General features: G+C 42.0%; 2 protein-coding genes across 6 annotated transcripts in view; one reads left to right on the top strand and one right to left on the bottom strand.

Annotated features, from left to right (window-relative positions):
- The first annotated feature begins 501 nt into the window (after positions 1–501).
- Positions 502–9,364, top strand: LOC112153354 (nocturnin). Its single transcript, XM_024283519.2, has 3 exons — positions 502–1,030; positions 6,943–7,203; positions 8,160–9,364. Exons 1-3 carry the CDS (start codon positions 865–867, stop codon positions 9,014–9,016), a joined length of 1,284 nt encoding a protein of 427 aa, XP_024139287.1. The 5' UTR covers positions 502–864; the 3' UTR covers positions 9,017–9,364.
- A 365-nt stretch (positions 9,365–9,729) lies between these two features.
- The window catches only part of LOC112153353 (ETS-related transcription factor Elf-2), a gene marked incomplete in the record, with an annotated part of 8,669 nt that continues 8,002 nt past the window's right edge, over positions 9,730–10,396 (bottom strand). For all 5 annotated transcript variants that reach the window (XM_036214101.1, XM_036214099.1, XM_036214102.1 and 2 more), the window contains 1 exon segment: positions 9,730–10,396. In XM_036214101.1, coding sequence (XP_036069994.1) covers positions 10,361–10,396 — 36 coding nt within the window.

The following is a 10,396-nucleotide window of genomic DNA, read 5'->3' on the forward strand; positions in this document are numbered from 1 at the left end:
CAGTCTTGTCAAACGTCAAACTAAGTTATGATTTATCTTTAACCCAAATAAAAATATGAGACTTGGTACTTTGGAGAAACTAAGAGACGTTTGTGATTGTTTTCTCTGAGCGTTTTCATCAGTGAGTTCCGGACATTGACAGATAAACGGATCAGTCAGGATTCTGAAGCCTGAAGTGGGACATTTGGATTGGCTCCGCCCACATCCACAGCATCTAAGGGAGTTCTGACACACTTTGACTGACATTAAGAATAAAGTCCTTCAGGGATGAAAAGGAATGTTAGTTCTTAAGTAAACATGAGGATTAAGAGCAGCTCTGATAAATTATGCTTGTAGATGGTTTAGAAACGGAACAGTGATTCAGAAGGCTTCTCTGCTCAGAGGAAAATTACACAAGAACGAGCTGACAGCGTGTGGTTGACGTCACTACAGTCGTAAAGTCGCACTAAACACTGATTGGTTTAAAAGTGGAGAAGGTAACGCCCCGTTTCCACTGGTTTCCGCCTTTCTGTTTTAAGTTTCCGAGCGGCGTGTTCCACTCGTCAGTTCATGGAGGGGTGTCCGTCTGCGTGACTCGAGTGTTTGGACATTTGTTCTACCCCTAAAAAAACAGAAAAGGCTTTGGTTCGGTTTGGGTCAGGCTCATTACTGTATTCCGTGTTCGGAATCTGGTTCTCCGACGCTCCACGACCTTTTGCGGACCGGTCCACAGTGAGCTCCGCCCCGGGCCGGTGTTTTGTAACTCCACTAGGGGCTGACGTAACATACCGGCTTTTGGACCGTGTCTCGTGTCTTCTACGAGCCGAAGCTCCGGTTCCAGCTCTGAAGACAAAAGCTTCTAAGCGGACCCGAACCGTGTGAACCATGAACCCGGCCCGGCGCTGTTCGGCTCTTCTCGGACAGGTGTGTGCGACCTCGCTGGGGGCTCCGCGCCGCGCGGCGGGGGCTCGGAGCTGCCACTCCGTCGTGGGGGGAAACGGAGCGGGGAGCCAGCCGATGAATGGACCAGCCGGAAGCGGCTCGGCAACAGGTACGGCGCGTGACAGTGCACAGTGTACTGAAAACAGGTGAAAATGATTGAATGAGTCACTCGGTTCAGAAAGTTCGTCTTTTTTCTTGTTTAATAATTGAGAAGTTTTTTTGTTCCTCTTAATAAAATTTAATCTTTGACACAAAAGATGACGTCAACAGTCAGGCTAATGATGGAAAAACAAACAAGATAAGAAAAAAATAAATTTAATGTTTAAATAACTTTAATCCTACATAACTTTGTCAATAGAAAAAGTGAAATCTATTTTAAATCTAGTTAAAAATAGAACTTTCTTTATCAAACCTTAAGCAGCTGACCTGGTTCACAGGTAGGCTACAAAGGGAGGGGTCACAGGGTTCATCCTAAATCTGATTATTAATATTTTCTTTAAAATCTTTTAGTTAAAGTTATAGTCTTAGTTTTTTGTGTGTGTGTGTTTTGAAAATGGTTGCATAAAATGTACCTAAATACCAACAAAAAAGTATTTTTTTATGTTTTTAACGTGTTCTTGTGCCATTTATCATATAATGGAGGGCATGTATAAAGAAAATTAAGATTAAAATTGTATTCTTGAGTATTTTTCCATTCAAATAATTGTGAATCAGGAGCATTTGATAAATATAACTTGACAAAAGCTTGTAGCAGTGACATAGGTGCTCCAGCAGCAAGGTACAGTTTTTCTGCTCTGCTCTATTCTGATGCTTCCACTTGCAGACAAATGGATCCATTAACGTTGTTTTCCTCTTCTGAGCTGGAATCTGGATCAAAGTTGTATGACTGGATAACTTTGATATTACCATTTTTGTTGCACCCCAACTCAGAGATGAACTTCTAAGGAACTCCTGCTGCTCTTCAGAAACTGTCTTAAACAAAAAAACTGTTTTTCTGTTTTGACTCAAAATAGCATCATCATAATAATAAAAAAAGCACTGAACACTTTTACAATAGATCAGAAGATGATCAGAGAAACTGAACAGGGTCCAGATCTGAGTCTGGGCTGTTCCCACAGACAGGATCAGTTGTGCTGACTCGTATGTTGGGATGCTGCGGCTTTAACAGCTGAGAGGTTCAGCTGGCTGCAGCGGCTTATGTAACTGCGCTGTCTGTGTCACCGAAACACCGAGCCTGCTTTAGAGTCAAAGGTCAAAGATATCCTGACTCCTTTCCTGCAACACCACGGGGAGCAGTCATTTTATATTGTATCGGTTTTTGTTTTTCTGAAAAAATTAATTTGAAAAATCCTCAAACAAAAAAAAAAATCTTTAAACTCAAGAGTGTCAGTCGTCTCTCTGGTCTTAGGAGGTGCTGTGAGTCCACTGCTTTGACGGTGTTGACCCTCATTTACCGCAGGAGTTTCTTTCAAAAAATAACGATTACAGATGTAATTAAAGCTGTAAAACTCCTCAGTATGCTGTTTTATTCAAGCAGACATGAACATTTTAGAACTATTCTTTCATGTTAAAACTCTCAAAGTTCAAACCTCTTTAGAAAAGTACGTCCTGTATTATAGAAAGATCTGATCACGATGAAAATGTATGGAAATGTGACAAACGAGGTGAGAACAGGAGATTAATTGATAGTGGTCTACAGCCAATCAGGACACAGAACTTTGCACCGTTTAAAAAAAACACACAAATTACACTGTTACACATTTCAAAACAGCAACAACCACAAAAGGTGATCTGTAAATATAGCAAGGGAACTCTGTACTGTAATGATGCTAGTCTGAAGGTCATGTTAGTGTACGTACGGGTACTTTATTGGTTAAAAAGTAAACTGAAGATAAAATATTTGCTCTTCTCACATTAATCAAATCAACTGAGGTAGTTCTGGTTCTGTTAAACCAGGGGTGACAAACTCAATCACACAAGGAGCCAAAATAAAGAACACACCTTAGGCTGCAGGCCGAACAGGATAAACATTTAATGAACATTCTAGAACTAAACTTTAAAACTGTAACTTTTTATTCTAATAATGAACTAGATATATAGCATTTTCTGCGGTGATGCTAGTGTGAATGCCGTAGGCTGAATTTGGCCGCTGAAGATGCTAGTGAGGATAGCTGAAAACGCTGAAGCTGATAGCCAGCCAAAATATTCGCTAAATGCCAAAGTAGCCCAAAAATCTAGCAGAATGTCAATTTTTAAAACTTTAAAACCGTTTAATATAATAAAAAGGCAGAAATATTATTCCAGAATAAATCAACTTAAACCTTAAATAACTTTCAGTATTTTACTCTCCATAAATATACATTTTGTCAAAATTATACAAGTTAGAAATAAACGATAATGATCTGGAGGGCCAGATAGAATTACTTGACTTTGACACGAGTGTTACAACATCCGTTTAGCCGCACCGCCCAGAACTAAATTTGTTTTAATGTTTTTGAAAAAGCTGACATTTCATAAATCATCTTCAACTTAAGGTGTGACCAAGCCCCCACCTTCCAGTTCATAAAATAGCTGCCGTTGCCCCAAAGACCACTGGAGGCTGTTTTTAGAAAGAAAACGACTCCTGATTGAATCGTCTGTAAGAAAAAAACACATTTTACACAATTTAATTCAGCTTAATCTTGCAAAAAGCAAAAATGAAGGCACATTACTTGATTGACAGGTGGGTAGGTCCCATCAGAGTTCTGTTTTTGCAAAAAAAAAAAAAGAAAAAGTTGTTGAGGTGGGCGGAGCATATTCTGGTCAGTGTGTCCAGCAGTGGGCAGCTCTCTGTGCTGGCTTTGTCTGTGCTTTGTGCTGAAGTCAGCACTTTTAACCCCCCCTCCTGCAGTTTAGTGTCACATGATAGGACAGTCCCTCGTGCATTTTTTAATGCAGCTGAATGCGCGTTCTCTGCTAACCGGGTTAAGTGGTGCACGCAGGAATGTGATGAGTTGAAGCGGAACCACGGCCCAAAAGTACCAACAGATTCTCCTGCGTGACCCCCCCACCCACCATGAGGATGAAGGGGTTATAGGACCAGCAGGTGTGAAGCTTTGCAGAAACGTCTGCTGTTGTCACAGACTCTCATTGTTGAGAGGCGTTTAAGGTGACAGAGACTGCAGGACAGCTCAGTACTGTGTTGGAGGAGGAGGAGCGTTCCTGACCACTCCTCCTCCTCCTCCTCCTCCTCGTCACTGAGGCATCCTGTACAGATCCAGGCTACCAGCTCATCACAGGGCGAGGACTGAGGGATGACACGGAGACTTTGGACGTAATAAACTTCACTCCATTTGATGTAAGTTGGAGTCGGTTGTGATCTTCATCAGGTCTGGTCCTCTACAGCAGGGGTCCACAACTTTTCCCTGGTGAGGGCCACATAACTGTTTTCTTCTCTGACGGGGACCCGGGGTCTGTTTGTAGGCTAAGAGAGGAGGTGTAAAAATCACAGGGTGTGTCTTTACGTAAACGGATAAAGTTTTCCAGAAAGCCACACAGGCAATTAATAATAACTCTTTCTGGGATATTCACAGAAAAAAGTCAGAAAATTAATAATAACCCGTTTTAATGAAGAAAATAAAAAATACTTGCAGAAGTGTGGAATAAACGTTTGATGCGGGTTTTGATTGCATGGCCAGACTGAGGAAAATAAAAACATGCTAGCCGTTTTGTCAAAATTAGACTTTTTTTAAAAAAGTTTTTTTATGCACATTTTAAGTTTAGATAATACTTTAGAAACCTGCTCGCTGTTTTGTCAAAATTAGACTTTTTTTAAGTTCTTCAGACAAATTTGGAGTTTAGCTAATATTTTAGCAACATGCTACCTGATTTGTCGAAGTTATACTTTTTGTTTCTAGAGATTCTTTATTTGTTGGTAAAGGTACTAGAGAAATTACCCATTCGGATCAGAATTTGATCTATTAGGTGTTTTTATTTTAAATATGACTATGCCATTTTAGTAGGGATGTGCATTGGCAAGAGTCTGGCGATACGATACATATGTGTCCCACGATACGATACATATTACGATATTTCCCAAGTTTCTACACAAACTATTTTTCTCTTTTTGATACCCATACCAAGTAAACACAAACAACAAAACCCGCGAGGCTGACTGAACTTTTAACACAAGCTGGTTCTCTTAAATAATAATTAAATATAGTCTTTTTTGCATTTTTAAATTGATACAAGCATTGCCAAACAAAATATCGTGATATATCATTGAATCATTTTTTTTCCTTACACCCCTAGTTTTTAGCCAAAATTAAGCAGCAGGGTAGAATAAACGTTTGATGCGGCCGATGGCCAGGCTGGGGGAAAAAAAAAAAACAATCGTGCATCTCTGTTATCATTCAGGGGCCCGGGTCAAATGTGGAGGTGGGCCACGGCCCGTAGTTTTGGGACCCCTGCTCTAAAGGAGCTGGACTCTGGTGATCAGCTGGAGCTTCTACATCTGGAATAATTCTTCCATCCTAATTAGCTCGTCTGTTTCTGTACGAACTCAAATTGAAGACCGACTTCAGCAGCTTCCACTTGTTTTATTTACAAAAGCTTTTATATTTGAGGCAGAATATTTTAAACAGATCCAGGACACATTTACACTTTGTCACTTCAGTTCTTTTAAATGCTGCCTTCTCCAGAAAAACTGCTGAATTATGGGGTAAGATAGCTGTCAAAAAGAAACGTATTCATAAATACAAAGTTGTGCAAAAATTTATATTTTGTGCCAAACTTACATAAAAATAGGAATACAACATTTATTTTTACGTTTAACATGTCTCTTTTGAATACGACTTCTCTCTGTCTTGGATACGGATTTCTCCTGTTACCTAACTGTCAAAACTACGTCAGACAGAGAGAAGTCGTATTCAAAACGAGGAAAATTCGTATTCAAAAGAGACATGTTAAACGTAAAAATAAATGTTGTATTCCTATTTTTTATGTAAGTTTGGCACAAAATATAAATTTTTGTACAACTTTGTATTTATGAATACGAATTTCTTTTTGTGAATACAAAAAATGATTTATAAATACGTTTCTTTTTGACAGCTATCTTACCCCATACTGAATCAGCAAATTTAAAGGATCTAAACGTTCTGTTTCTGCTGGTTATGAGGGAAGTGTGTGTTTGCTTATTGTTCAGAGAGAATCCATGCTGAGCTCAGGTTTTACAAATCTGTTTAATCTGAGTTTAGAAAAATTATAAATCCTCAAAGTCTTTAAATCTGTAAGATAGTCTGAAGTCTTGTAAACTGGGAAACATCCACTAGTTTTTTTGAGGAGTATAGTGGTGCATCATCAACATAACCACTAATGTTTGATGTGCTGCCTGATGACATTAACTAATGGAAGAATGTTTAAACTAAACAGGATGAGAACTGGCACAGAGCCCTGTGGTACACCGTGGCTGATTTTTGTGACTTTACCATATAAAAGTGACTTAAAGACAGAAAGAGTCAGGTCACCATCAGTATGGCATGTAAATAAACATGTTTACATGCCAGAAAACTTTGAAATTAGTTGATTAAATTATTATGACAATCTATGACATGATTCTAGGCTTCCTGTCCCTTTCAAAAACCACCTCCTATCACTCTCTAAATCACTGAAGCCACAGAGTAGTGTTAGATCTGTTAATGCTGGAGCAAATACTTTTGGGGAAAAACGCACCTTGCTGCTGTACTCGTTTGTACTCTGTAAGGAAGAAAAGAGGGATGCCTCGAATAGGCAAGGCTAACATTAAGGTGTAACATGACTTCCATCTCCTACGTTCTGTTGATACATACTCCAAATGTTAAATAAAGGTGGATAATTGCAGGAAAGTATTGTGTTTTTTTGTGAAGAAATCTATGCATTAATCCAACATCTCACTCCCAAATAATCATTGGATTAAAGACATCAGATTATCTTGTCTACATGACATTTGAAAAACCAAAAACACCTTTGATGTACCTGTCACTAAACGTTCCGTTTCCTCTGCAGCACTTTCTCTGATGGGGGGCAGCGGCAGCAGCAGGCTGTTCGGTACGCTGGCTCAGTCCTTGCCTCAACCAGAACCATATTTGGAGGAAAACCCAGACCTGGATCTGGACCCGGACCAGCTACGGAAAGAGTGCGAGGAGGTCCTGCAGCAGCGTCCCGCCCGACCTCACAGGGATTTGGTCCGTTCCACCTGCATGGCTCCCTGCAGCCACAAATACAACCCCCCCATACGGATCATGCAGTGGAACATTCTCGCTCAAGGTAGAGTCTGCATTCATACTGATTCTCCTGCTCCTTTCCGTGCGGTTTTTGGGATGTAAAAACTCAGTCACACTTTCAGCAAATTCAGCAATCTTGGTATCAAAACGTTCATCTCGTTCAGGACATCACTGCTTGTACTTTTGGTATTCATAAACTTTTGACATATTGAGCAAAATATGCCCTATAGGAATTTAATGAGAAAGTCTTCAAATTTCAACATTTAAAGCAGATTAGCAGCAAGCCTTTAAATATATTCATGGGAATGTTTTCAACTTTTATAGTCATTTAATAAAAAATTGAGTGAACCAAATATTTTAGCAACATGCTAACATTTTTGGCTAATTTGACATCTACTTAGGGTTTTTAGGCTAATTTAAAGTTAGCTAATATTTTAGGAACATGCTAATGTTTTTGACTAATTTTTTTACTGATAAATTTTCGGCTATTTTGGAGTTTAGCTACTACTTGAGCAACTAGCTAGCATTTTTGGCTAATTTGGTATCTACCCAGGGTTTTTTGGGCTAACTTGGAGTTTAGCTCATATTTAAGCAATGCACGAAATATTTTTGTTGGAATCTATTAGGGATTTTTAAGCAATTTTACTACCACATTTTCAGAAATTTCAGTCATCTTCACCTTGCTTTCATAGTTTAACCACATTTCCAGTCTTTTAGCAAATTTGAAATTTTTCAAATAGCTGTTGCATTTTCAGGAAATCCCTGCAGCAATTAAAGTAAACTGCTTCACAATTCTCAGCAAAAAGTTTCAGCATCTTCAGTGACTACTTTCAGAGAAAAGCATTCACACTAGCATCATCACAATTAATGCACCTTTTCTAGTTTCTGCTTGTGTTGACCTCAGGTTTGGTTTGGGTCAGAGCAGTATGGTTTCGCTCTGGATCCAGTTCTGTTCTGTGAGTTCGGCTCCGATGGACTGAAGGCTTGTTTGTGTTTCAGCTCTTGGGGAGGGAAAAGACGGCTTCATCCGCTGTCCTCTGGATGCTCTGAACTGGAACGAGAGGAAGTACCTGATCCTGGAGGAGATCCTGACCCACAGACCCGACGTTCTTTGTCTGCAGGAGGTGGACCACTACTACGACACCTTCCAGCCCATCCTGGCCCGGCTGGGCTACCAGGGCAGCTTCCTGCCCAAACCCTGGTCCCCCTGTCTGGACGTAGAGCGGAACAATGGCCCCGATGGCTGTGCTCTGTTCTACCGCCGCTCGCGCTTCATGCCAAAAGCCACGGCTCACCTGCGGCTGTCGGCCATGATGCTGCCCACCAATCAAGTGGCCATCGTGCAGACGCTCTGCTGCCGGGTGACGGGCCGCAGGCTGTGTGTGGCCGTCACCCACCTGAAGGCACGCAGCGGCTGGGAGAGACTACGGAGCGCTCAGGGCGCAGACCTGCTGCAGAGCCTGTGCAGCATTACTTCCCGTGGCCGCAACCGGGCGCCATCCAGCACCACCCCCTTAGTCGTATGCGGAGATTTCAACGCAGAGCCCTCTGAGGACGTCTACAAGCGCTTCAGCTGCTCCCCGCTGGGCCTCACTTCGGCGTACACCCTGCTGAGCTCGGACGGACACGCGGAGCCGCCCTACACCACCTGGAAGATCCGCCCCTCTGGGGAGAGCCGCAGCACGCTGGACTACATCTGGTACACGCCCGCCGCTTTGAGCGTGGAGAGCCTGCTGGACATCCCCAGTGAGGAGCAGATAGGTCCGGACCGCCTACCCTCCTACCACTACCCCTCTGACCATCTGTCCCTGCTGTGTGACATCAGCTTCAGGGAGGAGCCTCACAGGCTGCTGTAGCCAATCAGAGCAGGAGTGCGAACTTTTATGAAGTTCTGGACCCAGAACTCTCACTCGGACCTTATCCTCCTATGAACCGGACCTTGTAGGACGACCCCGTGTCCAGCCTCCTGCTGGTTCTGATTCTGGCAGCAGCTGAGCTGGTAGAGTTCAGCTAAACGTCTCCCCACAGTTCCGGTTTTCAGTTGATGCCTTTGATTTTTTTTTTTTCAATAAAGTTTGATTTTAACAAACTGATCTGTCTTTTCTGAACAGTTTTGTGCTCTCTGGATCTTTATTTAAAGCTACAAGAGGGGCACAGCTGTCAGTTCTGATACCAGGGCTGGAATACAGCCCAGCTTAGGAATACAAAAACAAAAAAAAAGCCTAAATTAGCCAAAATAGCTAGCATGTGGCTGAAATATTAGCTCAACTCCAAAAAATCCTCAATTCGCCAAAATGGCTAGCACGAACCTTAACTATTGAACTGCAAAACAGCCTAATGTAGGTGGAGGTCTGTCTGCTGTAACTTTCATACCTTCAAAACCTAAACGAAGCGTATCTGAGTGGAAAAAGAAGTGCAGCATCCATCTACACTGCAGATTTAAATATTTTTTTAATAATTTAGACACTGGACGGGTTTATAGAAATCTGCTCTGATACCAAAAGAACCAATTTCAAAAGAGGAATTTTATCTGATTATCTTTTCAATAAATGCAAATCAGAACATTTGGTTCCACATTTCTTTTTTATAATACACATTTAAGTAAAATCTACTTCATTACAATGATAGTACAAGAAAATAGTATATTATACTTCAAACAGTTCTGACGCGGATGGACATCCTTCACTCCCTTTAAGGATCAGTAAAAAACAGAAGTACTTGGAGAGGACGGTGCTGAGGACGCCTGCAGTGTCTCTCTTGACCAGCAGGGGGCGGATTTGCACACATCTGTCAGAAGCAACCTTCCCAGACTCTGCTGGCTTGTTGAAGCAGGGGGCGGGGCTTTGCATAGTGTTCTGGTTTCTCAGAGCCATCTCTGGTGGGGGGGTAAGTATCAAAAACTGTTTTTTTTTTTTTTTTTTACACCAAAGTCTGTTTACATCGGCTGTGATTAAAAAAAAAAAAAACTTTACAGTCTGAGGCTGCTCTGACCCGTCTGTGTGCGCAGGCGTGCACGTCCCTTTCGGTGGGGGAGCATCTCCGTGGAGACCAGACTCCATCCGAACCAATCGGAAAGGAGTCCTGCCCACAGGTGGGAGGCGTGACTGCACCTTTTAAAAGTGTCCACGGTCTGTCGCTGTGTCCCACCACGCAGAGGCCCCACCCCTCGGGGGCCCCACTCCTCAGAGGCCCCACCCCTCTCAGGACAAAGAAGCTGCCACTGATGCTGCTGGTGG

The sequence above is a fragment of the Oryzias melastigma genome, linkage group LG10 (genome assembly GCF_002922805.2).
Source record: "Oryzias melastigma strain HK-1 linkage group LG10, ASM292280v2, whole genome shotgun sequence".
Taxonomy (NCBI): domain Eukaryota; kingdom Metazoa; phylum Chordata; class Actinopteri; order Beloniformes; family Adrianichthyidae; genus Oryzias; species Oryzias melastigma.